General features: G+C 36.1%; 3 protein-coding genes across 6 annotated transcripts in view; 2 read left to right on the plus strand and 1 right to left on the minus strand.

The window, feature by feature from the left end:
• The window catches only part of trak2 (trafficking protein, kinesin binding 2), a 19827-nt gene extending 14785 nt beyond the window's left edge, over positions 1 to 5042 (minus strand). The window contains exons 1-3 of the mRNA XM_033979929.2: positions 4916 to 5042; positions 1325 to 1479; positions 136 to 321 (exon numbers count right to left, since the gene is read on the minus strand). Of these exons, the coding sequence (XP_033835820.1) occupies positions 136 to 321; positions 1325 to 1382 (244 nt within the window). The 5' untranslated portion in view covers positions 1383 to 1479; positions 4916 to 5042. The remainder of the gene's footprint in view (positions 1 to 135; positions 322 to 1324; positions 1480 to 4915) is intronic.
• A 31-nt stretch (positions 5043 to 5073) lies between these two features.
• Positions 5074 to 19957, plus strand: stradb (STE20 related adaptor beta). Of its 2 annotated transcripts, none has more exons than XM_033979941.2 (13): positions 5074 to 5253; positions 5633 to 5665; positions 5800 to 5866; positions 9428 to 9508; positions 12064 to 12166; positions 12930 to 13051; positions 13641 to 13749; positions 13841 to 13964; positions 15298 to 15469; positions 16037 to 16141; positions 16823 to 17079; positions 17582 to 17624; positions 17703 to 19957. In XM_033979941.2, the coding sequence occupies exons 3-13, from the start codon at positions 5855 to 5857 to the stop codon at positions 17859 to 17861; spliced, it is 1287 nt and encodes a 428-aa protein (XP_033835832.1). In that variant the 5' UTR covers positions 5074 to 5253; positions 5633 to 5665; positions 5800 to 5854; the 3' UTR covers positions 17862 to 19957. The 2 variants fall into 2 exon arrangements, with proteins under 2 accessions (XP_033835832.1, XP_055084306.1); XM_055228331.1 differs by having other exon boundaries at positions 5080 to 5253; positions 5752 to 5866; positions 17703 to 18351.
• Positions 19958 to 20696: 739 nt separating this feature from the next.
• Positions 20697 to 26843, plus strand: part of nbeal1 (neurobeachin-like 1) — a 66447-nt gene continuing 60300 nt past the window's right edge. For 2 of the 3 annotated variants that reach the window (XM_033979896.2, XM_033979913.2), the window contains exons 1-2: positions 20730 to 20756; positions 21230 to 21581. In XM_033979896.2, coding sequence (XP_033835787.1) covers positions 21531 to 21581 — 51 coding nt within the window. In that variant the 5' untranslated portion in view covers positions 20730 to 20756; positions 21230 to 21530. Of the gene's footprint in view, positions 20757 to 21229; positions 21582 to 26843 lie in introns of all 3 variants that reach the window. The other variant, XM_055228301.1, reaches the window with a different exon arrangement.

Raw genomic sequence — 26843 nt, forward strand, 5'->3', positions numbered from 1 at the left:
CATAAAAATATAAAATGTAACAAAATACTCTTGTGATATATTTATACAGGAGCCCACAATAATGATTCTGTAGATCACCAGATTTAGTATCACATATGGATATTTTGACATTTTAATCACTTGTCTTGTACTCACTCATGTATCTGAAGGTCTCCTCTGCTAACATGGGGGAGATGGCGGGGTGGGGGGCGGGGCCTTCGTCAGGTGAGCAGCTGGGAGAGACCACCCAGTCCTGGCTGTCGGACAGGTACACGGAGCCCCCCGAACCAGAGCCCAGGGACCCTGAGCCGAAATGTTTACTACTGCTGCCGAGGCCCTCATCTACATACAGAAAATAATATATTGTAATTAGGAAAATAGATTTAATGATATAAAAATAAACTGAAATAAGTAAATGAATAAAAAATATAGAAAATATATACAGACTCTCCAAACAAGTTAATTTATTCAAGGTAAGCTATAGGAGGATTTGACCTATTGTGAAGGTTTTTGGTTGATGGGGGAAAACAGAGTGCCCCGAGGAAACTCACCCAGACACAGGGAGGAACATGCTAACTCCACACAGAAAGGCCTGGGTGGCTTGGGACTTGGGCCACTCAGCCATTTATATTGAATATGAATATTGCAGAAGTCAATACTCTTCCACTTGAGTTAACATGTAGTTCAGTGGGACACATGGCCTAACTATAGCAGCTAATGCACTCTAGGGCAGCATGACATTGGACATACACTGGATTTTAAAGGTACAGTAACATCAACACAATGAAGGGCAAGAGGGTTGGACAAAGAATTGTATTAAGATGGAACCATTTTGTAATAATATTTAGCTGCAATTTTTTCTTCATAAAAAAACCCCAAAACATTATAATTCTAAACTGCTAAACTAATAAGAATCCGATGCATTTCAGAACATATTTCTAGAGGTCTAAACTACAGGGTTAGCAGGTTATTTTCAAGCTCTGTTGATGTTGTTTGCCGAGGACATTATACTACGTCTTTTAGTATTCGCCAATTGTGACTGTTAAAATTACAGTTTGATTTAAATGACTGGTCCCTGGTTATAGGACTTAAACATATAATGGTATAATTAATGTTAAATGAAAAGCCATATAAACTGTAGCGATAACTTTCACTTCTAAACTAAAACACAAGCTGGATTTTGTCTACCTGGAATTGTGCTTGCTAGAAAAAGAGGAGAAAAATAAAAGCATTAAAAAAATCAGAAAATAAAGCATATTTAGGAAAACTGTTCATCGCAACTATGAAAACAAGCATTCATGTAATAAGGTATTGACAGAAGTTTAACATGTGTTTCTGTGGTTACCTGTCTCTGTGCTCGACTCTTTCTTGTCCACTGCTCGATGTTGTTTTGCCTCAAACATCTCCAGTCCAGTGAGATAGCGCCCCCTACCCACCACTTAAATCACCGCTGGACTGGAAATGGGCTGGTTGGTGGCCTCACATGATGCCCTCACATCTCTATGAAGAAAAAACAATCATTTATTTAGTTTGGTACCACTGCTGTGTTGTTAAATTTGAAAGCTAAGCATAATGTATAAAACAAAAAATAGACTGACTCACTGATATAGAAAGGTGAGCTTTCCCATTTTGTTGCAATCAGTACACAAAAATTGCTCTAATTTTATTTTAAACATAACTTCTCTCTTTACACTGTTCAAATTATGTGTTTTATAGAGAAAGTGTTTTGCAGTTGTATTAATTAAAATATTAATACAAAGTAGTAGTGAATAGATATACTGAATAGAGTTTGGATTTAACCACCAACCTGGAAATTCTTTAGTAAAATTGATTTGCAAAACTCTTTCAACAAGCCAAACTGCAGTTTTAATCTAGCATCTTCATGCTGCATTTCTTAGTGTTTTTGCATTGAGTTCAATTTCAGATCAATATCACTCTAGCTGCTCATACGAGCCTTCACTATCGCCTTGTGGGACAAATACTGTAATGTTTTGGGGCAGGGCCAAAGCAGGGGTAAGAGGAGATACCCCTCCCAACATCCTGTCTGCAGTCATAAAAAAAAAAAAACTCAAGGAAATGTGTTTGGCCTTAAAGGGAAGGACACAGCTTGATGTCCTAAAGGGACGTGGACAGATGGTTGTTCCAAAATCGTTGAAATGAAGGTGAGCTGGTTATAATAAAACATTTTAACACTGAGTATATCAAGTCATTTAAAAGGCATCGTAAAGTGGTGATGTAAGATAACAAAACTGAATATGAAAAGCACAAGTAACATTTTCACTTTTACTTTATTTGACAATTCTTTTTTCAGCTATATTTTTGTACATTTTTAAATTACTACTTAAAGTTGTACTATGTAACTTTTCTAGTGGAGGGACTGCTACGTGCTAGTCTTTGTGAAGATGTTATTGCTTTGCCTGGAATTCTCCACTGTATGTCATTAAAAGTATCTACCCCCAGTGTTGGCAATTAACTGAATATGTGTACCAAGAATCCGTACTCTGAAAACTAATTTTGAGTAACTGCATTCTGGTACAGTTACTTTTTCATTTGGTGGTTCAGAATACAGTTATTTTTTCTAAAATCAGGAGAATACATTACAGTATTTGATCATGTAATTTAGGCTTCAAACTGCACAGAATCAGTGAGAAAAATAGACAACCCTGCTCTTGAAGACACGTGTGATTATTCCATCTCCAATCCGTGACAGGAAATGCTTTACAAACAGTTAAACAAATATAAAGCTGCAATTAATCCTATGTTGTGTCTTTATTTTGTGTTTTAAATGTAACTCTATGTGAAAGTATCCAGAATACAGTATGCTGATTGAACCATGTATCGGACCATGTATCAGAATATATTTTAATGTAGGTATTCAGTATTCTCCAACTAAATACATTTTCTTCCCATCTGTTCCCATGGAAATGTGTGACCCCATCAGGCCAAGTTACAGGTCAGATCTGTGGATGCAACTCCACTCACAGTAAGAATGCATGTTTTTCAGTGCATTTTAGACAATAAAGAATCTATAATTGAATAAATGCAAAATATATTCGCTTGATGCCATACTGGAATATTCCAAACAAAGCAATAACTTATATGCAATTTGACTAATAACTATTGACCAATGCTGCACCTAAATAACTTAACTAGAACAAAAAAACAATTAGAATCTATCTGATGAACAGCAAAATATTGTCTGAATACTTTGATACCAACAAATATTATTAGATATTATTAGTTGTGTCAGTATCATCCACCCAAAGCCAAAAGTCATTCCAGCTTGTTTTTCTCAAGGGTTTTTATCTGCATCAGTGTCCTTTTCAACATCTGTAGGGACAGTTGGTCTAGAAATGTCTTTAAACGTCCTTGGGCATAAATCATTGTTACATAACCAGCTAAAATGGTTGGCTACATAGAGGATTATAGTCAGTGATGCACGCCAAGTCTAAGCACCATCACAGAGCTTGGCATACCTCTAGTTTAAAGCCATTACTGACCATTATAGCTATTGAGTGGCTTCTAAGAGACTCCAGGTATGATAATGGTAGCCTTTTTCTACTGGGACTGGCAGGGAACAAAACATGTCTAGTTTGTAAGTGGTTCAGTCCTAGATTTGTTATGTTTTAGATCTAGTTTAGTCCCTGGTACAAATCGCTAGACCCTCCCCAGTCCATTTTTACCAACACAATCGGCGTCTAAGAAAATCCTAGTATGCAAATAATCTATTCCATTTAACACTTTTTATCAATCATCTTATTTATGTATTTGTTTGTTTATAGAGACAGTGCATATTCATGAACATCTGTAATTACAGTGTAAATATGCCAGATTAGAGCAAAGATGCCAGTTCCATTTGCTGTCCCTATACAGGTAACACAGAAGGGACTTGCTGGCAACATTTGGCATACTATACATCTGTTTTCCCATAGCTAAAATGCCAGAGCCCGTCAAGGAGAATGGTATGTGACTCATCGTGTGAGTCAGATGTCTGCTCAGGTCTGATCTCTCACTTGATTAGATGAGACCTTGTTTACATCACAGCAAAACTCAAAATTATTTTTATAGCAAAATTAAATTAAGCCCAGATCAAATCAATTAATCAGGTTGATCATATTTTGCTTCTGGAACACTAAGGAGATGGCAGGATAAACAAGCTGAGCCCATGAGTGACCTTGAGTATCTAAAAAGGCATCCGATAAAGAAAATGCATTATTTATTTATTTATTATGGATAATACTGGTGCACTGTCTGGACTACAAATGTGTCTTTTTAGAACAGAATATTTAAATAATTCCTTTTTTCTAAATAGTCAGTGGTTGCAGCAATAAGATTCATGCTCACAAATGTAAGCAAAAAAGCACTCAAAAATATAAATAGTATAAATCTAATACAGACATAATTACATTTTAAGTTCAATTGTTAGTCTAATACTGTCTTTACTGTGGTAAGTGCCCGCCTCAAATGTTCATAATGATGCAATATTTTTGTAAGACTGTAATGCATTGCAATAACAATTAAATTAGATCTGTAATTTTGAATGTTTGTTTATTTTTGCAATATCTTAAATGTTTGTTTTGTACCTACATGATAAAATCTTATCTGTCCATAAACCCGTTGTTTACTATGTCAAATCGTGCTCCCTATCCATAAAAATCGGACAGTAGCACTGCATCCTTGGTTCTTCAAGCTATTTTAAGGCTTCAGTAAATGTGCGTTGAGGTATTTGCGTTAAATGGGTCAACACATTATCTTGAATTGAGATCAGGAGCAGAACTGACCTTATTATGAGTCTATTTACCGGACTGATGGGCGAGGATGACAGCTACACGCACCGTTAGCATTGCGCGCTAACTCCAACCCAGCTAAACAATGTACATTTTGCAACATCACCTGCACAGAATTCCACATATATTACCATCTAAATTTAGCTTACCTTGTGTGCTATTTATTCCTCAGTGTGGGTTTGTTTAGGGGCACATGAGGCGACGATGTAACCGTGTCCAAAATGCTCAAACAATGGAGTAGTAGGGAGGGCTAGCCATCTGTGACGCAATCAATCCGCGCCAGACAGTAGAATGACGCTTTTAGTACGCGACGGGTGTCAAATTAAAAGTCTTGTCAAGAAACTGAGAAATGCTACCAAGTTTGGGGGTTATAACTTCGTAATACAGTCCTAACATGTTTTTTGATATATGACAAAACGATGAAACTTTAAACTGGCAAACGTAGATAAAGATATTTAAGGACGTTTTGTGATTTGTTGACGAAAGGGTAAGTGGTTTTATATTTCCCTCGCCAGATGTTTTTTTTTTTTTTCAGAACACGATCAGGTTAATGCTGTTAATTTGTTGTTATTGATTATTAATTACGTGCTATGTTTGTTAAAAAGTTCCACTATTAACTACTAACCATGCGCAAATGACGAACATAAGTATTCCACATTGCCACAGCGTCTTATAGTCTTATAGATTAAAAACATCTGGAAGAATGGATCGCATTTGAAGCTTAGGACAGAAAGTGCAACACGATTTAACTCCAAGGACCTCTACTTATAGATAAAAAGTCTTTACATAACCATTGGCTGCTTTTGGGCACACAATGTAACCGTGCGTAATTGTGCGTAAAGTAAATATGCGCTTTTGGTTTTTAGATCCCAACGAACGACGTCTGCTGATGCGACCAGGTAGGAGACTGTGAAAAAAACACAATTGCTGGTTGTATTCCGGTTCAGTGAGGCATGTATTTGTTGAAAGCTATCATATTTCACAGTGGGCTTTGTGTCTGTACTCCTGTATCCTTCTCTCTCGTGTATCGCAGCCTCCCCTCGAATGAATGCCAAAGCTTGGGATAAAATCGTCGCTGAAAGGACTCCATGTCTTTCTTGGTAAGGAATAATAATAATAATAATATAATCCCACGTGCATTTTGTATTCTGTATCTGCTTCGTGACCTACTAGAATCAGCCAGCCGTGTCATTCATGTTTGTTGTTGTGAATGGAGTCCAGACCATTCATTTGTTTGAGTTTGGTGTAGAGAGCTTTACTTTCTTTCAAATGTCAGTTATATTTTTATGCTGTGGAACGACTTGGACATGTTTGTAGCGTTATAGACAAGGTCATTGCACATAATATTAAGTAGATTTCTCTTAGAGTTGTGCAAAAAATAATGCAATACAACAATCTATGCATGACTTTCAGCTTCCTGTTATATGCAGCGTTTGGAGGATTTTTCCCCATTCAAAAGATATAACTGTTTTAAATTGTTAATTACTATGTTAGTGGTTCTCATTTTTCACCAGTTTGAAATCCATGGCTCGATGAACTAGACCTTTATCAATGGCTCAAGAAGCAAAACTGTTATACACCTGACAATTACCGTATTATAATGTTCACATTTGCCAACTCTGCTAAGCCTACTCACTATTTTTTTGTTATCAGCAGATTTTAGGTCAAGGTTAGAACAAGGAATTAGGGTTGTCATGGATACCACTTTACCAGAGAATGCTTATACACTTATTTTTGCATGTTTACTTATTTTTTGAGCAACTGTAGACCAAGAAACATTTTTATTTTGCAGATTTCATTATGTTCTGATTAATCTCTATGTAGTTGTCATTTGTCAGTTATATATATTATAATAATTATGTATAATTATATACATATTACACATGTTGTTGTAATTAGACTGTATTAAGGCGACTAAGAATGTGCCCTCCTATGCCAAGATATGCTGTCAGTCATAATCTAGTCTAGTTCCTGGGCTACGCGAGCCTCTTAAGATATTATGTCATCGTGAAGAATAGACTATTCTTCATTCATTTGGCTTCTTACATAATTACTGTTTAGGGTTGTGGGGGGCAGAATCTTATCCCAGCAGCTATGGACAAAGTGCAGTTGCATATTTAGTTGCATACCAACCCTTAACTTTCACATGAATTCATTTGAAACATACATACTACTTTGTGATGCCTCGGGCGGTGACTACAGTTGTGATAGTGGAATATGCAAAAATAATGCAAATTGAAATTGAACAAATGTACTTATTTTTGCTTGCATGCATGTGTTTGGATAGAAAGACAAGTCCCTTTTACATTAACACAGGGAGTACATGCAAACCAATAATTTTCTTGCTAAAAGACACAAGGCTAACCACTCTGCCACTGTGCACCCCATTATACATGTTTTTTTTTCCCAACACAATTATTGGTACTTGTATTAGAACAGGGCTGCTAATTGTAATCATATTTTAATATTTGTAATCGTTATTCCACTATACAAACATATGAAAATATATAACAAAGGCTTACATTTAAATAGATTTTATTATATAGCATCCTTTAGTCATTTTCCCCCTTTCTTTAGCTGATAATGTATTTCAAAAGTCAAAATGTACAATAGAAATAAAGAAAAGTTAATAGCTGACTAGATTATTAGTAAAATCATCATTAGTTGCAGCCCTGTAGTGGACACAGAGCACTGAAAATCAATAGACTATTCACCCATTCACTCAAATTCACACATGCAAAGAGGGTTTTGTCTAAGGACACTCTACCAGTTGTGGAACGTAACAAAGTAAAAGTAGTAAGTACATTTGACAGTAGATGCTTTTTACTTTTACTTCACTACATTTGAGAGCAGGTATCTGTACTTTCTACTCCACTACATTATTGAACTGAACTGAGAAGTAGAAGTATTTTTCATTAATGTCTGAGACCTGCTGAAAGTCTGTGGGGTTTATTTTTGACATGTTCATAATTTGAGCAAATAAAGATAAAAATAATAATAAATAAACAGATATATTCTTGATCAAAATCACTACATTTGAAATTTATTAGATCTCAAAATATGTGCAAAATACTTCTACTTTTTCTCTCTAAGCACATTTTAAAACAGGTACTTTATTTACAATACTTAAGTAGATGTTTTCATATGATACTTTTACTTTTACTTGAGTATTTTTTTGCTCCGGCATCTGCACTTTTACTTAAATAACAAAATTGAGTATTTCTTCTACCACTGGACTCTACCATTTAAGCTACTTCTACTTTTAGACTAAAGACAGCTGTTAATGTGTCAGAGATTTGCAAGTCAAATGAACTATGTTATTTAAGCCATATATATTGACGTCACAATGGTTCTCTGTGGATTTGTCTAGTCTATTTATGTACGCAGCTCATCGGAGACACTCTGACAGTCCATTACCTCTTTATCATATTTAACTCCCTTTTCATTTCACCGATAAAATACCACATTTGGGTGCTTGCTTCTACCCTCCCATCCATGAGCCCTGCTACATACATAGGGATGCCAGTATATGTTGATATGGTAATAAATTATAGCTGTCAGCATTATCTATTGTTATTATCATGTGAGACTATTAGTAATAATTTAAGAAGCATACTTATCTGACATGATAAGCAATGATGGATCAATGGCAAAATTTTGGTTTTGTAAAATTAATGCATTATTCGAATGTCAATGAAGATAAAATGTAATCAACTTAGACAAACTGATCTACACTAAAAATAGCTGACTTATATATGTAAATAACATTTTGTTAAAACAAATTATATAGCCTATATAGCCTAATTTAAACTGTCTCTACTAAAGCTAGGGAAAATTGAATTCATTGTAATTATGTCACAGTTATATAAAGGTAATTATAGTAATTTATGTAGCTATTATATTGCACAGTTCTGGTGTCAGGAAACACGCCCCTTTTTCTAGTTGTTTATTTTCTGAATAGAAGGGCTATTGTAGGCTGTAACCCAGGCCAAAACAAGAACAAAACAACACCAGTCTCAACTCACTAGAGCCAGTCTCCAAAACAGACCAGGAACTGAACAGAACCTTCATATCAACTTGTCGTCATAGCAACCAAGTGTCACACACAAAACCAGTTACATTAACAATAACACATAAACAGGAACAAGAACAACAAAACGTGCCAACTCTGAACTAAACACACAATATAAGATCATTGCAATATGATGAGCAATGATGTAGAAGTGTTAATGTAAACTGTTTTTTTTTTTTTTAATGAACTACAGCATGTTAAAAATATGGTACTAAAGCCCTACTGAAAACGATCTGGCTGCTGTTGGTTTTAGACAGGTGAAAGGGGAAAAGCGAATTAAGAAATTTTAGAAAGTTTAGTCATTCATAGGAAGTCAATCATAAAATCACAACATGTTACTTTTTGTCAGTCAATAAATATTAATGTATAAATATAAAAAAAAATAAAATAAATAAAAAGCTATTATTTTTTGTCTAAAATATGTTGTTAATAAAGCTGGCTACATTAATGATTTTACACAAGTTAAAAAATTATCTGGCATTGTGGCATGACATCCCTATCCACTTCCACTCCCACGTGGCTCCCTCCTCTCCAGACACCTCACTCCCTTTGGGCATGTCTCACCTCTGCTCCTCCCCCCTCCCCCCAGGACTGTTCCTGCATCTCCCACGCTCAGGTCCAGCCCATGGACATAGAGGAGTGCTATGAAGACACCAGCCACCAATTCCTGGTCAGTAACATGTTGATGATGTCCATTTAGGCCTGTCACGATAAGTCATTTTGAACTTCAAAGTAACTGCTGAAGAAAATTTCAAACTGCAAAGCCCAGGTCTCCTGCCTCAGCCCCTCCATCCTCTGGCTCCTGACTTTATCAGGATGCCTTCAGGGCGTCGCTTTTATGTTCCAATATGGAAAACAAATCGTTTTTCAAATTCTTTTGTGCCCTGAGCTATTAAATTGCTAAATTCTAAGGGTAGTGTTTTTTGAAGTTTTGCACTGTTTTTATGTATATATCTTATATTGTGCTTTGAGTTCCACTGTGGATTGTAATGGACTGACACACTGTGTGTTTGCGTGTATGTTAGAGTGAGAACTGCTCTGAGAATGCTGCAAATGAATTGCCCTCTGGGATCAATAAAGTTTTCTGAATCTGAATCTGAAGCCTGCAATCATTTAGATAGATACAAATTTGGCTAAAAGAAGCAAAGAAACATTTTGTCTGTTAAGCTGCCCATAGTTCTGCCTCAGAGCCACTCAGTCAGAAGATTGAGGAGCATTTTTCAGATAAAATAACATTAATGTAAAACCTCTATGGTGGTTTTCATATTCTAGGGTGTGATGACGTCCTACTCCAAGATGGGGGCGCAAGAGTCAGATTCCCCTATTGATTACGTTGTACTTTGCCAAATATATAAAAGATAAATTCACAAATGTTGAACCGGATTCAACATTTTTTAATAGTGACGAGACCCATTGATTTATTGTATTACAACAAAGCCCTACATTTTAACAATATTAATTTTACTTTTTAAACGTTATTGGGCTTATATAACGTTGTGATGTCATCTGAAATCCAGCAATTGATACTTTGCAGTGATATGACCCTGGGGGTGTTCTGCATGTATGTGTATGGTGGAATCTTTGGAAGTTACCATGGTGACACAATTCACACATCAGCAAACACAACCAAAAAAGTTTTCAGAAAGCTCAAAATAGATTTAAACAACACATTTTCAGGAGCCTGTGACGAGAATTCATGTGTGTGACTAACTGTGACTAACTGAAGAACTGTTGGCGTGTGACTCTAATTTTATGTCTAAGAGACTTGTTTAACAGTACAAAGCAACTCACCTGTTGTGGTTCCAACGAAATCAGTAATTTATGGTCAGATTGTGTGAAAACAAAGCTGATTTTAAAGTCTAACAGTGCTTTAGATTGAGCAGTGCCTACAGTTAGCATCACACCCCCGGGGAATGCTGCAAAGTATCAATAGTACTACAGAAAAATATAAAAAATACAGATTTGAACCGTATGTTCTCATTAGTTTTGAAATGATTTCTAACTTATCAACTTTTACGCCTTCAAATAAATGTTTTTTACTCTGCCATATTAAGATTGAACAGAAGTATATGTCATTATTTGGCTGTATTTTGGGCCATTTTGCAATCAGAAAATTAAACATGATAAATATTGACCCCCAAATATTTCAGTTTATTTTTATTTATGTTTCCTTTATCGTGACAAGCCTAAGTCCATTATCAACAATTGTGAAACACACCACCTACTGTCATGTCTGATGCTTGTTTAACCAATATCATATCCTTCTGTAAGCCTATAGTATTGGTTAAATGCTCCTTTTGCGTGAATTTCTTTGTCAAATTATGTCTTCTTTTGAAAATGATCCAAACTTGATACAATAATTTAATACATTTGCCTTTCTTGCTGCAATGCGTGATGGTCTAAACCGGATGCACTAATCAAGCTAAAAGGCTTTCAGGTACAAGTCCAAACACTATAATCTAATGTGAGGATTGAAATGTGGTTCAATGCAAGTTACAGCTTAAAGTTACACTGTGTAACTTTTCTGTTGGAGGATATGCCACCTGCTTGGTTCCATGGAGATTATATTATATTTATGAATTGCCTTGAATGTCACACAGCATGGCATTAAACTTATCTAACTTAACATATAATTGCAAGTGAGTACAAGCAAGTATTTTACAGAACGTGGAGTAGCCTCACCATAGATCTGACCTGTAACTTAGCCTAGTGGCATCCCCTACTTGTCCTCATCGAGATAAATACATTTAATGCCATACTGTGCAACATTCCAGACAAAGAAATCACATCTTCATAAAGACAACCAAGTAGGGAATGGACCCTCCAAGCCTTGTGGATATTTATTATACATTAAATCAGCTGTTATTTTAAAATTTATCATTCTCAGTAAAAACATTAGGATCAGCTCAGACTCTTGGTTTTATAAAGTGGTTGAAACACCAACTCAAATATATTTTAAAATAAGTAACTTATTTAGATTTAATTCTATGGTCAACCAAGACATTTTTGTAAGTAATAAGTAATAAGACAATATCGAAAGAACATTTCTCCAAAAGCAGGCATTCCCTCTTTTCATACCCTTGCTCTTATGTGTACCATAGCGCCCTCCTCTGGCAGCACCCATCACACTACAACATTCTACCCAAGTCCACACTAACTTCCATTATATGAAGAATGTTATTTTCTCTTGTGTCTATTTTATTTGTTTGAAAATGTGTTGCTCAGAGCTCAGACGGATCTGAATTCACCCTCCAAGGGCCAGCAGGGGGCGATGACATCACAGGGCTATCTGCTGAACCGGCCCACTACCAAATACTGGCTGAGCTTGGTGAGATTTTTACCAAACATGTTTTTTATATACTATTCCTTTTATTTTTTTAAGAATATGAAAGGTATAGGTGACTTGGGGTTTCTTACATTGAAATGAAAACAGTATGATAAACTTTGACTAGTAATTTTCTAAACAAACAACTTTCTCTCAGTACTGAACTTGTTGCATTTAACCGCTGTTACATTTATCTCCAAGAATTGGACTTATCAGATTATCTAAAGGTTTTAAGAGTTACATGTTATATTAAACAGTTGCAAGGTAAGTCTGCTGGAATTTGAGATTTTTGGACTATTTTAGTTAAAGCTGTACTGCGTAATCTGGTGGAAGGTGTGCAACCTCCTTGTCTCCATGGAGATGCTGTTTCTTTGCCTGGGATGCTTCACAGTATTGCATTAAAACTTTTGTCAAGCATTCTTCAAGTGTTTTATTGCTAAAAAAAATACCTTGAAAAACATTTTCAATTTTACTGTGAGCAGAGTCGCCTCTCCACAGATCTGACACTTGGCCTGGTCACGCTATAGCACTATATGCTTGTGTACAATAGAAAAGGGAGATAGGTAAGTTGAGAGACATACTGTTGAACATTCTACACAAACTATAAAATCTCCATGGACCATTTACCAGAAAAGTGCACCTTTAATGTAAAAACAGTTGGAGGACTTTTTGCCCCTCCTTTAAAGTAGTCAGAATGGCACTTATACCATTTAGATTCTTATCCACTGTCAGATATTGTACATGGTTAAATCTTTGTTATTTGTAGGTAGGGGCTTTAATAACCTGAGCCTGGTGCACATGGGGCGACACATCCCAACAGGGCAGTTAGTGGCATTGAAACAGACCAACCTGGACGAATGCACAGAAGAGGAGCTCTTACAGCTTATGGTAAGGTTAAGCATCTAATAACCTCCTTGGAAACTATTGAATACATTCATTCAAAGTATACTTACTTGACTAGCAGCAGAAATGCTAGTGACAAACTGTGTTGGAGTAATTAAGCTAAGAGAGTGGTAAATGAAATTGCCCATAGTGGCATTCTCAAAATGAAAGTCGGAAGGGAAAAATGTCTGTAGTTGATACTTTTTTTTATTCAGCACTCATATAATACTGATAATGAATTACATCAACATGAAGTAAAAAGACCAGACCAAATGACATTTTTTTAAATTGTTTGCGACACATTTTATTATTTAAATATTAATAAATCAAAATTATGTTGACTTATCTGATGCTTGGCTCCATGGAGTGGACGGTTTATTGCTTACAAATACCTGCATGCAATATGCATTCTTCTCTCCGTAGATCAGATCTGTAATTTGGCCTAGTGACATCACCTGCTGGTATACACTGAGATCATTCATTTTAATTCCATACTGCGGAACATTCTACAAAGTTCATGACAAACAAGTATATATACTAGAAAGACAAGATCGTCATGACCAGTGTATTATCAGCATTTTTCCTTCTGTACCAGAATGAGGTTTTGCTGTCTCGACTTTTCCGCCATCCAAACCTGCTCACGTGCCGCCTCGTCTTCAGTTCTTCTTGTCAACTCTGGGTCCTTTCACCTCTCATGTCCTATGGTTTGCCCTTTTCAGAATAACTAAATCAATATTGCTTTTGTAGATACATTAGTGAATTAAAACCTCTATCCATTTTCCACTCTCTCCCCAGGCTCTGCAGACACTTTGCTGAGAACCTATTTCCCTGATGGTATGAGCGAATCACTAATAGCCTATCTGCTGTTTGGAGTGCTAAAGGCTTTGGAATACCTCCACAAAATGGGCTATGTTCACCGGTAAATGCAATTAGGATTTTCAAAAGCATTTTTATATTTTTGTGTGGTTGAAATAAAAAGGTTATATAGATATGCCTGTAGTGATAGTTTTGAATGCACATATATGTTTTACTTTCATTCTTTATATTAAGGTTGTCAAAAGTATCAAAAATCAGGTACTAATCCATACTAAAACTAGTATTTAAACTAGATACTCATTTGAGCTGGTATCGAACCTTTCCTGAATAGTTTTACAATGATCTTGAGCTGTATCAATACAAATATAAGACACATAGACTAGTATACGTCCATGGACCAGTATGGAATCTAGTCGAGGGTTTTAGAGCCGGATCTAACCTTCAGGGGGCCCTAAGCAAATTAGCTTTGGGGAGCCTAAATATTATAGGCTTACCATCTTTTTATCATAATGTGAATAAGACCTATACACTGCCATGACAACTTTCACTTTAGTTTCACTTCATGATCATGTTATTTGTGTTCAGTAGATGCAGGAGAAAATAAATACGTAAATAATTAGTGTGTGTCTAAACATGTTAATATCAGTATAATATGTGCACGAATGTACAGATACATTAGAGCAACTCATTAATTATGCACAAAGATGCATCCACGGTTCGTTCATGGGTTATTCACTGGGCCTGCAAAGGCAAAGGAAGCTTCTGTCATTATCAGCAGTAACTCACTGTAGCCTAAAGTTTTTGTCATGAGGCAAAAACCAGACAACAGACACCCGTATAGTAAGTAAACTTACACCATGCTATCTATACTATCAGGACTCAAAATACGGGCCCCTATGCAACTTGCCTAGTGTGTGTATAGGAAGATCTGGCTCTGGAGGCCTCATGGTAATATAAAATAAAGTACTATGATTTAATGTTGAAAATCACATTCTATTGTCTAAATAAAGTGTGTTTTTATTTTACCTTTTAGCATAATAATGTTAATGGAGTTCAACCTGGAATATAGATCTACCGGTATATATTTATTTTACTTTAACTTTAACCAAAATAAAAACATAAGCCCAAGACAATTTGCAGCTTTGAGTAGTTCCAGATTTAAACCAGGCCAATGACAGTATTTTAAAGTCTAGATTATGAATGAATCAGGTCTAATATATGACTAAATCATAACTTAAACAAGGACTAGGCTACCCACCATTATTGCAGAATACACTGAAATAATCTTAGAATTGTAAGTAGAGGCACGACACTGCAGCTCTAACACAGGAGAAGTGTATTTACCACTTGTAGGGAGTATTATACCTCTGATGATATAGGCCAAAATAACACCACGTATCTAACACATTGCCATAATTCCCTTGCTTCTGTTCCAGGGGGGTGAAAGCGAGTCACATCCTTCTGTCTGGAGAGGGCCGTGTGTACCTGTCGGGGCTGCACAGTGCCTACAGTATGATGAGGGAGGGCAAGAGGCAGAGGGCGGTCTATGATATGCCCCACCACAGCCCCTCACTGCTGCCCTGGCTCAGTCCGGAGCTGCTCAGACAGGTACTACTTCTAAAGAATGCTTTTTTTAGTATTTAAAGGTATGCAACTTTTCTTGTGGAGAGTATGCTACCTGTTGTCTCCACCTGTATCTTGGCTGCTTGTGTCTGTGGAGAAAGGTACGGTTAATGTGATACAGTGTAACATTCTATCTAGGCAAAGCAAAAACATCTCCATCTCCACCAGAAAAGTTACACCTTATATTTAACCCTAACTTATCTAAATCATTATTGTATATTTTGTTAAGTCTGTTCAACAACAAGCAATCTTTTCATCAATATTTTTGAACCCTACATGTATGACCCAGAGTCTGATTCTTTGGAATAATTGAGAATAAATATAAAGAGGTGGGTGAAGATAGGGGGTAGGTGAAAACTGCAATTTTCTGAAATGCAGGATAACACAAGATTACTCAAACATGCATGAATCAATCAAAATACAACTTTCAGTAAGCTAACGATGAGGGAACTTTGATGCTCATAAAAGTTGAATTTACTGTACATATTACGTCCCCTTTAAAAGAATATATTTTAGAGCTTTGTTTGTGATTAGTCCTCTGTTTTTCCCCAGGACCTGCACGGTTATGGAGTAAAGTCGGATATTTACAGTTTGGGGATTGTGGCCTGTGAACTGGTCAGCGGACGGGTGCCTTTTCAAGACATGCCGCCAACTCAGGTATTTCACGAATAACACGTAAAATACTTTCTAGACTATAACTCATCTTTGTGTTTTGTTTCATTCACACATGTTTAACACACAAATCCTGCGTATTTAGGCTGAGTTCTTCTCTCAAACAGAAAACACTTTGTTCCACCTTGTGATGTCATATGGTAATACAGGAAGTGCTCTGCTGTGTTTTTAAACTCCACCTTCTTGAGAATCATTTGGATAATTTCAGCCCTGGAATTGTCAAAAGTTAAAATGGGATATCATGAAGCAGTAGTTTTCAAGTTAACAGCTACAAGTTGGAACAGAGCATTTTGACTTATTGAGATGTAGACAATGTATACTAATAATGCAGGATTACTCAAGCATGTGTGAATGAGACAAAACACAACTCCAGGTATGTTTTGATGAGGTAACAGCATTCTAACATGGCTTAAAACTCACAATAATCAATGTTGTGTAATAAAGAACCTTTAAAATGTGTGACATGGCTTATAGCAGATATTTAACCCCCAGTCAGAAGGAATAAAGCCATAAAAACAGTGCAAAAAAAATCATAACACAGTATTTTTAGAACCAAAGTCACAATTTGAATGTGTTTAGTTATTGCAGTTAAAACGGAAGATTGTTTTGGTAACGTTCCTTTTGTCGTATTCAACTATTTATTTATTTTTGCCCTGTTTTGGTCAGATGCTCCTCCAAAAGCTGCGCGGCTCTCACTGCTGCCTGCTCGACGTCGCGCCCTTTCCTCTGGGGGAGTTGGGGGGGCTGAAAGTGTCCCGCTCGGGGGTGGACTCCGGGATCGGGGAGAGCGTAGCCACTGGTTCTATGACGCACAGTGCAACAGCGCCCCCTACAGACAGACCACAGAGCCCCGGGCCGAAAAACCACTCCGCCACTCTGCACAACCTGGTCCAGCAGTGTCTACAGCAGCAGCCTGAGAGGAGGTCAGACTTCACTGTTACAACACACTTTAAAATACTCAAAACCACCTGCTTGTCTCATGGAAATGCTACTGCTTTGCGTAGATGTTCCACAGTACAGCATTACATATGTCTTGCATGTATTCACTTATAGGTGTACTTATTGCTCAAACATGAGCAGGGGCGCCTCTCAACACCAACTTGTAACTTGGCTTTTCGGTATCACCTGCTTGTCTCCGGGAAATTGATAAGTGTAATGCCATACTGTGGAACATTTCAAGCAAATAGTATAGCTCCTCTATGAAGACAAGCAATTGGCGGACCTGAGAAGTTGGATAGTGCTGCTCAAAGTTATTTATTTAAGTTTGTATTGGAGTATTTGCGTTTTCGTATGTTTTTGGTTGCTCCGTAAAATCCCACAGAGAAACTTAACAAAAAATACAATCTGATTTGAAATTTAGAAACTGAATCGGCAGAATTTTATACTAAATTATTTCTCATCATGCTGTTTTTTTCTTATTTATAGACCCTCGGCAAGCACTCTGCTGACCCACGCCTTTTTTAAACAGGTGAGCAACTTCCTCAGTCTTTTCTAAATATCTGTCTGGAACAATTTGATTTATATTGTTTTTAAATTTCTTCCTCAGGTGAAAAGACACACGCGGGACTCCTTTCTCAGCCTCATGTACCCCGCCGTACCCCTCACCAGCCCGGACGACCCTCCTGTCTCCAGCCCCCCCATCCCATCATGCAATTCACCAACCACTCCGTCTGAAACCACTGATGCTATATGGGACTTCTCTTAAAAACTCACCAAAATTATCCCAAAAATCATGAAGAATAAGCCAAAAAAGACAATCTAAAGAAGCAATTATGAGGCCTAATTTTACTGTGCTGTTTAAACACTACATTAAGAGCCAACTTGAGCCTTTATTATGTTTTTTTTAATTCTTTTATATTTTATTGACAAGGGAGTTTTTGACTGTGAAAGCGCTGGATCAAAAAAAGCTGTTCTTGATATCAATAATAATATAATAGATTAACTGTAGTTGTAATAATATTAATAATAATAATAATCCTGTACTTCCTACTTAAAGTGCATATGACAGTTTTTTCTTCTACCTATGTCATCAACACTGAAATTTTCTGAAAACCTATTACGGTATTCTAATCATAATATTAGACAAACGTTGGCCCTTGTTTACATTATGGTTGCTAGGTAACAGCTATGAAATTACCTCTGTGTATGTCATATCTGCTGCCCTTATCCAACCAGGAAGTAAAATTATACATTTCACCAAAATTAAAAAAAAACTAGATTTTTTTAAAAGTTAACTCTTAAAAATAATGATGTTATTGATGTGAAATAAGTAGCCTAGCCTGTCATATGCACTTTAATGAAAAAGGCAACTATAAGTGAAGGAAAAACCTACTATGAACAATATGTTGAACAGGAATGCACTACAATATAAGGTGTGTCTAAATTGTCAGCTAAGAACATTTTAAACAGGGATGTAACAATAACTATAATGTCATATTGCAAAATCTAAAGTTTCACAATAATATATGGACTATTACATTATCCTTTGCTCTATTTCAGCGGAGCCAACTTTAAAACATGATAGTTGTTTAACACTTGAAAATCTTTGAAATATGACAATAACGTTAACACTAAAGGCTTGTTGGGTGAGTTGTGAAAAAGTTACTTAGCCTTCCCACAGTCTTGCAATAAGTATTTAAATACTGTGCGATTTGGATATAGTAACATCCCTAATTTATCATCTGTTTTACTGGACACACCATCTTACTGTGAAAGGTACACTCTGTAACTTTTTTAGTGACATAGTGGACCTTTCAGCTACTTCTACTTTCTGGGCACACCTTAGAAAACTTGACAAACTGTAGTATTGTTAAGCTGGTAATTACAATAGGCTTTTATTCCACTTTCATTCATTGTGGTAGTCTATATGTTAGCTTTTCATGGGTCTGTGTAAAATATGGGACTTTGGTTTCCTCTTCTGCAATAGCTAAGTATTGAGTTGACTGTGAATAACGGTATTGTATTACGGTATTAAGGGTACATACATAGCCTATAGCCTATAACTAATATTTTAATTATTTTAATCTCTATATACATGCACTCAAAACTGTGTACAAAATCAGACCTCAATACATTGCTTTAAAGATGTACTGTGTAACTTTTCAGTTTGGACTTTTGCATCGTTTTCATCTCCATGGAGATTTTTTTGCCTGGAATACAGTATAGCACTAAACACATCTATTGAACATTAATTACTGGGGGTTTATTGCTCTGAAATCCCTTGAAAAACATGCATTCTTTCCACAGATATGACCTGTGACTTAGCCTGGGAGTGTGCAATGCTTGTCTCCATGGAGATAGATAGGTTTAATGCCATACAGTGGAACACACTGACACATTGGTGTTGGACCCTGAACCAGAAAAGTTGCATTGTCCACCTTTAATAATGGCTGGACATCAAAAGTGACAAATTTTAATCTGTAAATATCTAACTGTTTTTTTGAGCATACAAGTATCATGTATGTGTGATTTTTAAGTGCATTTATTGAGAGCCTTTTATCCAATGGTACAACTGGAGCACATAGCAATAGCAAATTCACCCTGCGTTTTCATGTAGAAGATACAGTCTCTACTTGTTACCTGTGAATTATCAAAATATGAGATTATACATGTGCTTTGTCCATGTCTTCAAAAATGCCTTTATGTTTTTTGAAAGATGGTGATATCTTTGTAACTGTGACTGGTGTACTGTTAAACAACTGTGACTTGCAGTACATTGGATATGGTAGCTGTATGAGCCTTACGATATGTAAACGCATTATCATAACCTATATAAAGTAAATATAAATGATTTTTCAAAGATTTGATGTCTGAGCTTGACTAATTAGTTTTTTTTATTGTGTTTTAATATAATATTGTCATACTTTTTTATTCTTTATTTCTATCTAGACAACAGGATGAGAAAAATTGCAGTAATAATAATCAATAATAAGATAGAAACCACTTTGAATTTGTACTCATAAAGTCTGAATCATTTTTAATTAACCATTAAAAGTTCTGATCCATATGTACTGATGGATTTGGAAAGCTGAGTGCAATTATTTAATTGTCTATACATTTGTTGCTACAGTAGGGGGCGCTAAAACTCCTTTCTAATTTCAGTTTCAGTCCGTCCCCTAGTAACCATGAAGCTCCACATCGACACCGTAAAGTACTAACACTGTCGCAAACAAAACACCAACGTATTTCATTACAATAACCAAATTATTCTCAAACTGTAGATGCGTATGGTTAATTAAATGACAATAACAATCATTCTATTAATTTATTATAACGACTACTTTCGATATAGATGCCGTTTTAATATTTAGCCTACTTTGTTTCCGTTTTGCTTTTCAAAATTAATGTGTTCCACTTAACTAATTTGTCTATTAGGCTAACTAAAGTTTCATAGTCACGTTTCACATAGATATTACAGATTTAATAACGATCTAAACGTATAGTAAAGTTTGGAAATTAATTGGACTGATTGTTTAAATGTTGGTGTATTTTATTTTGAAATTATACACGTAGGAAGTTGCTTTTCATGCTTTTTAGCTTTGACTTGATAGCCACAACTCTACAAACAACGGCACTGACAGTTTCGCTCCGCTGGACTCAGGTGAGGAAATGCCTTTATATGGACGGATTGAGAGCTTTTACTGCGATTATGAGTCGTGTATTTATTATTTTATAGTACTTTTAGGCCTATACGGTCTTGCGTTGACGAGGTGTGTGGGTCACATGAGGAGGTGGAGAGAAGGAGAGGCTCAAATATAAGAAAATAGGCTTTTTGACAGCTAGCCCGAAGCTAACAGGGGCAGGTAGGTTGAACTATTGCTGTAATGTTACCCGAGGCGATCTGAAGGCGCTCTGCAGCTGTCTTTGCGTCTACAGATCCCGTCTTTCACGCTTTTGTCCCTCGCATCCCACAATATACATGATTAATGCGGAGAAATTTGACATACCGCTTCGTAAAGCTCAGACTACAAATGCAGTTTCGATCATTGCAAGTGTATTAGTGTCACTTTTTGTTATAACCTTGTAAAAACTGTATATTTAAGGTGTAAATATGTTTGTTATTACGTTCAACAGAGCAAACGTAGCAGGAAAAGCGACTACTATTCGATCAGGAGGAGTAGAAAGGGCCCAGCTGTTGTGAGGAATCTACTGTACTCCAGTCTACCATGGAGTAAACACTGAGGAAAACTCAGTGAATTCTTCAAGACATCTGCCATTCCCGGTGGAAAGGACACGTTGTCAGAAAGTTGGACAACATGGTGTTATGGTCTGATCCTGTACAGATGCCGTTTAGCTCATGACTGGAAAAGCATGAAGTAATTCCAGTGGATTGTATTGCCTTTTGGTTGGAGGAGGGTACCACTTTGCTGGTGCCATGGCATCCAAGGAGAGATTGTACGAGGTGTGGATGCTATACTCCACTAAGGTAAGATTACACATTGTACATCAACACTAAACAACCCATAGAAACCACCTTTTATGGTATTATGTAGGGCTGAACAATATACTGCAAAAGAAATCAGATACTATTATGAAAGCTCCTGTAATTTTATTGAAAAATCTTCCAGCCCTGTAGTTTAGACATCTCCAAAAATGCTCTGAAATGCATGGGGATTCTTGTAATAGCTTAGCAGGTTATATTTCATTATTTTTCTATTAATGCTCCTCATTGTGTTTTAAAATATGAATTGGATATTGAATCAAGTCCAAGCACAATTTCAATCATAAAAATCAGATATTTCCTCCAAATTATATTGTCCTAATATAGGTGTTTTATAGCTGTTACACCCATATTACAATGTAATAAACATAACTGACATAATCTGATAATTAGCAGACAAAATCATAAGGGTTACACCATAGTAATACCTTATTTAATCTCAGTTAGATGTTTACCCAATTTTATCCAGCCCTATACATATACCTTTTGCCCCTTCCCATAATTACCCATAATGTCATTAACATAATTACTGACAATTAGCAGACAAAATCATAACAGTTACAGCGACATAATATCTTATTTAGCTGGTGCTGCAGGCTCTACTGAAAGCTGCCATTTAAAAGAGACACTAATGAAATAGCCTGAAGCTTGAGGTCGATTTATTGGCTGGCAACACGTTAGATTTTATGCACATTACCTATTCATGAGGGAGCACTTTGTTGCCTAAGGTCTGTCACCCAAAACTTGTAAAAATCTAAAAAGATCAATAGGGTCTTTCCTGTCTTTGTTGATACAATACCAAACATGTTCTAGTGATGTCATAATACAATACAACAATTCAAGTTTGATCCGAGTATGTTTAGAAAGCATACTAGCACTGTATGTAATTTAAATGCTACTCTTGGATAAAATTCATTATTGAATGTAATGATTTACTGTGTGATTATGATATATACATGGTATTCACATACAGATTTAATGGATAATGTGAATGGGTTAAAGCTTTAATTCTATCATGATATTGCATATTTCCTCTTACAATAATCTTAACACCACATTTTGTAACTGTGACAACCTCTTAAAAATGTCAGTAGATAAGATTGCATTTATTCATTCCACAATGGGGAACTTCCAGTACTGCAAACTGGTTGGAGATTAATAAGTATTAATATAATAGTTACAGTTAATCCTAAAATTAAATCCGTAAACATTGAACCTTATAAATACATACTAGGGATTAGTGCCACAGATGAATTTCATGACTTCAAGTCTTTCACCTGACAACAATTACACATTGTTAGTTGAATAATGGTATCACTTTCTGAAGATATTGTGAAAAAGTATTTCGCCTTTGGTTATTTATACCATTGACTGTATATATAATTTTTACTGACAAATATTAATGATCATGTTTTGTTTCATGATGATAGACTACAGAGAGATTAACCATAAACCAGGCCAACAAATATGTAATCTGACAGTTAAAAGGTAAATTCCATCATAGAATCCTGACCTTTCCTCCAGGTCCTTAAACTATAGAGCTTCTACAGTGTTGTGATATCATGTGAGCCTGTAGCAGCAATAATGGTGCTTGTATTGTTTTTACCTATAGCCTTGAATGAATGACAGGGGAGTACAGAAAGCTTCCTTGAGTCAGCTCTTGGCTCTTTTTAATGTACTTGGCGGTAAAGCACATTGGCACATTACAAACAGGCCGCGCTGAGCTGGTGTTCACGTGAGGCTACTGGCTGGTACTTCTGCAGTAATCCTACACACGCGCACGCACACAGATTTTAGTCCCCACAGTGTAATAAACACCTGTCCGTACATGTTGGGTTTTCATGCTTCTTGTGGACATCACATTGACTTCCATTAATTTCCTGGAGTGATCCCTAAACCATAGCCACTACTTGCCTTACCAGTACCTAAACCCTAACCTAAGATTTTTATTTTAAATGTCATTATGTAAAACTGTGTTCCCAGATACAAGGTTATTGCGTTCAAATCAAATATAGCATGATTACCCATTTATTTAGGTGATAATTTGGTGTTTTTGGTTCTCAAGACGATTATCAAACCAGAAAGCAGAATGAGCCTCACATGAGTCTCTCATTTGAGTTGTCAGTTTTAATGCTGAAATCCAGTTGGATTAACCCTAAAAGGTTGTTATGTCATGAATTCTGCTTACTTGATCGTTCAGTTAGAAGTTATAATTAAAGAGAGATTTGAAAACCTCCTCATCTCATTTCTTGGATGTCTACACTCTCTAATCTGTATCCTCGATTTCTAAACCCCAGCCAATCATTAATCAGTGCTAGTGCAACATTTGAGTGAATTCTGGAGGTTCTGGGGCTACCTACGGTTCCTTTAACCTATGTTAACCTACAGCTTAACCTTAAACTAAACCTAAAGCATTTTGCAGATGTAATAATGAAGGTTTTACGTTATGGGGACTGATTTTAGTTGAGTTTAGTCCCCACAATGTGATAATACCCATACACACACACACCCACACTACTCAACCCTGTGTCAAACTCTGAGCCTACAAAGCAAATCTGTTGGACATGCGTTTAAGATGTGCCTCTGAATAATCCCTCTGTTAGGAGTATAGTGCTGACAACAACAAGCCTGAGCTACACAATGTAACAGTGTTTGCAAAAATATCTACTTAACATTTTTTCTGCCAAAATTTGGAAATCAAAAATCAATAATTTCACAGTGGAAACACAGTAAGATTTTATCATTAGCAGAGTAATAAATGACAAAGTAATTGCTGGCTTGCGGTCAGTTTTGAAGACAATGATTAAGATTGTAGTCAGTTTGTATAACACTACCATAATTGTTTTACTAGTACTTTTAAGTATGTTGCCTGGTTTATAACTCATTTGCAATCAATAAGCAATGTATTATCCCTTGATTATTGGACTTACAGTGAGTAACAATACCAGCACACACATTTATTGATTGCTTTAAACTAGAGATCGACTGATATGTGGGTTTTAAAAAATTTTTTTATGGATGATGCCGATACCAAGTGTTAAGAATACAGAGCCACCAATGGCCGATATGGAGGGTTTTAGATTTAGATTTAGATTAATTTCCTCTAATTATGTAATTTAAATTTACTTGAAACGCCTCCCAAGCCTTTTTTTTTTTTACCACAGACCTTTAAGAGAACAATGTATCACATCTGGTGCAGGTGTCTCTTCATATTTAAGTGTTAATATAGAGCTTTGTGTCTATGTTCTACGCAATAAACTGACCAAAACTAAATATCGGCCCTAGCCAATATGCTGAAAAATCTAAATATCGTCCTGATGTATCGACAAACCAATATATCAATCTGTCTCTACTGTAAACCTTCACCGTGCTTTTGTTTTGTTGTAACACTACTCAATGCATGTTGTCTTTACATTTGTTTTTAGTAACATTTAGTGATGTTACAATATAAAATTTTAGTGTTGCCATTATTGCGAAAAGAAATATTGAAGTTTACAGTTATTCACAATTATTGACATCATGACCAAACAACACTGTCTAATATATCAACACTCTAGTATGTGGGCAGTACACAAATGTGACATAAACACATAGTCATGATTATTTTTTGACCTAGTAACTTTCCTCGTAACATTGCAGGAAACGCTAACTTCATTTTATGCATAGACTCCAGGGTGCACCAATATCTTTCTCTCCATGGGGCTGACGGCAAACCATTTAAAAATACATTTCTCCCCCAAGCAGCAGCTGAAATGTTTGGTGCAGCAATGGGGAGTCTCCAGGCTATGTGTGCTATGCTGCTAATGCTACTGCTAACCAGTCTTTGTGCGTGGGAGAGGGTTGCCAGGTTATGTTGTCAGTCAGGAGAAGCAGCAGACAGTTGGGTCACGTGGGCTAAACTTAACGAGGAATGTGGCTGTGTTTTGGTGTTTTATGTTAAAGCAGAGTGGTAATGGTTGACTGAAAGATCGGTTTCTTTGTGCATCTAAGTTTTAAATAGAATACACAGGTAAAAATAGTAAAAATGCGCCTCTATTTTCTTAAATGAAGGTTTTAACTGCCCACCAAAACAAGTAACTATTAGAAAAAAACTGAACCTGTCATATGCATTTTAAATAACTTTTTTCTCTCTCTAAGCTTAAATCTACTCACACTGGTTTCAGATACACTGCTTTGTGCCAGTCCAAAGCCTTGACAAATGCAAGCTTCAGTAAGGGCATCTGGCATAAAAAAAGATTGGATTTTTTTGGCATGGCTCTTTGCTCATCTTAGTTTGAAGTTTTCTATCTTTTCAGGTGTTTAAGTCTAAGGTTAAATCTAGCCACACTGGTTTGAAATATACTTTTCGTGTCTTTATGCCAGTCCAAAACATGTATAAATGCAAAACTTAGCCTCTAGTATTTAAACACATAAGTTTTTGTTACATAAAAAACTAAAATATTGTCTTTTAGAACCACTGAAAATAGTTTAAACTCAGACTTATTCAAATCAACAGTCAGAAATACATAAAATTATGGGAGATATATCAAAAAATGTATAATATTTAAATAGCTGTTTTAGAGATTGGCAAAATTAGGATATAGAGTACACTGTCTAAAAAAACAAAAGGGTGCAATAATGACAATTTAAAAAATAACAGAAACTTGCAGTGATATTTCTGAGCTTTTGATGTTGATTTTAATCGACTCACTTTTTATTCAAAACTTGAATCAACCAAAGATAACCAAAAACTGTGTAGTGTAGTCTTGGTTTATACTTTTTCCATTTGTGTCTTTCAAATGTCCTCAACCTGTAAATCCCTGGTAGTCCTTGAATAGCTTGTCTGTGAAACCTTTATCAGTCTGAGGTTTCTGTTTGTTGTCAGTGTGTACAAGACAATCAGGTCTGGCCTCCGTTCCATTGAACCTGCTCTCTCTCCTGTGTTAGCTTAGCATTTAGCTTTGTGTTCACTCTGTGCTAGCTCAGTTTCACTTGTCACCTCCTCTCTGATTACTTATCTGCTGTGTAGGTTTGACAGTTGTCTGATGGATTTCCTTTAGTGCTACAACTAATTGCTAAATGTGCTATGCTTCGCTGATAACCTTTGCAGTTAAGTTTAGGCAGTATATCAATCAACTTAAATAAAATTATGAAGCAAATAACTAGCATTCTAACACACGCTTCCTGATTATCGAACAATGAAAGGCTTTCTAAGTAGATGCAGACAGTACGCAGAGGAGTTATTTTGACCTCAAGGGACAAATTTTG

This window comes from Periophthalmus magnuspinnatus, chromosome 2, assembly GCF_009829125.3.
Source record: "Periophthalmus magnuspinnatus isolate fPerMag1 chromosome 2, fPerMag1.2.pri, whole genome shotgun sequence".
In the NCBI taxonomy this organism is placed as follows: domain Eukaryota; kingdom Metazoa; phylum Chordata; class Actinopteri; order Gobiiformes; family Gobiidae; genus Periophthalmus; species Periophthalmus magnuspinnatus.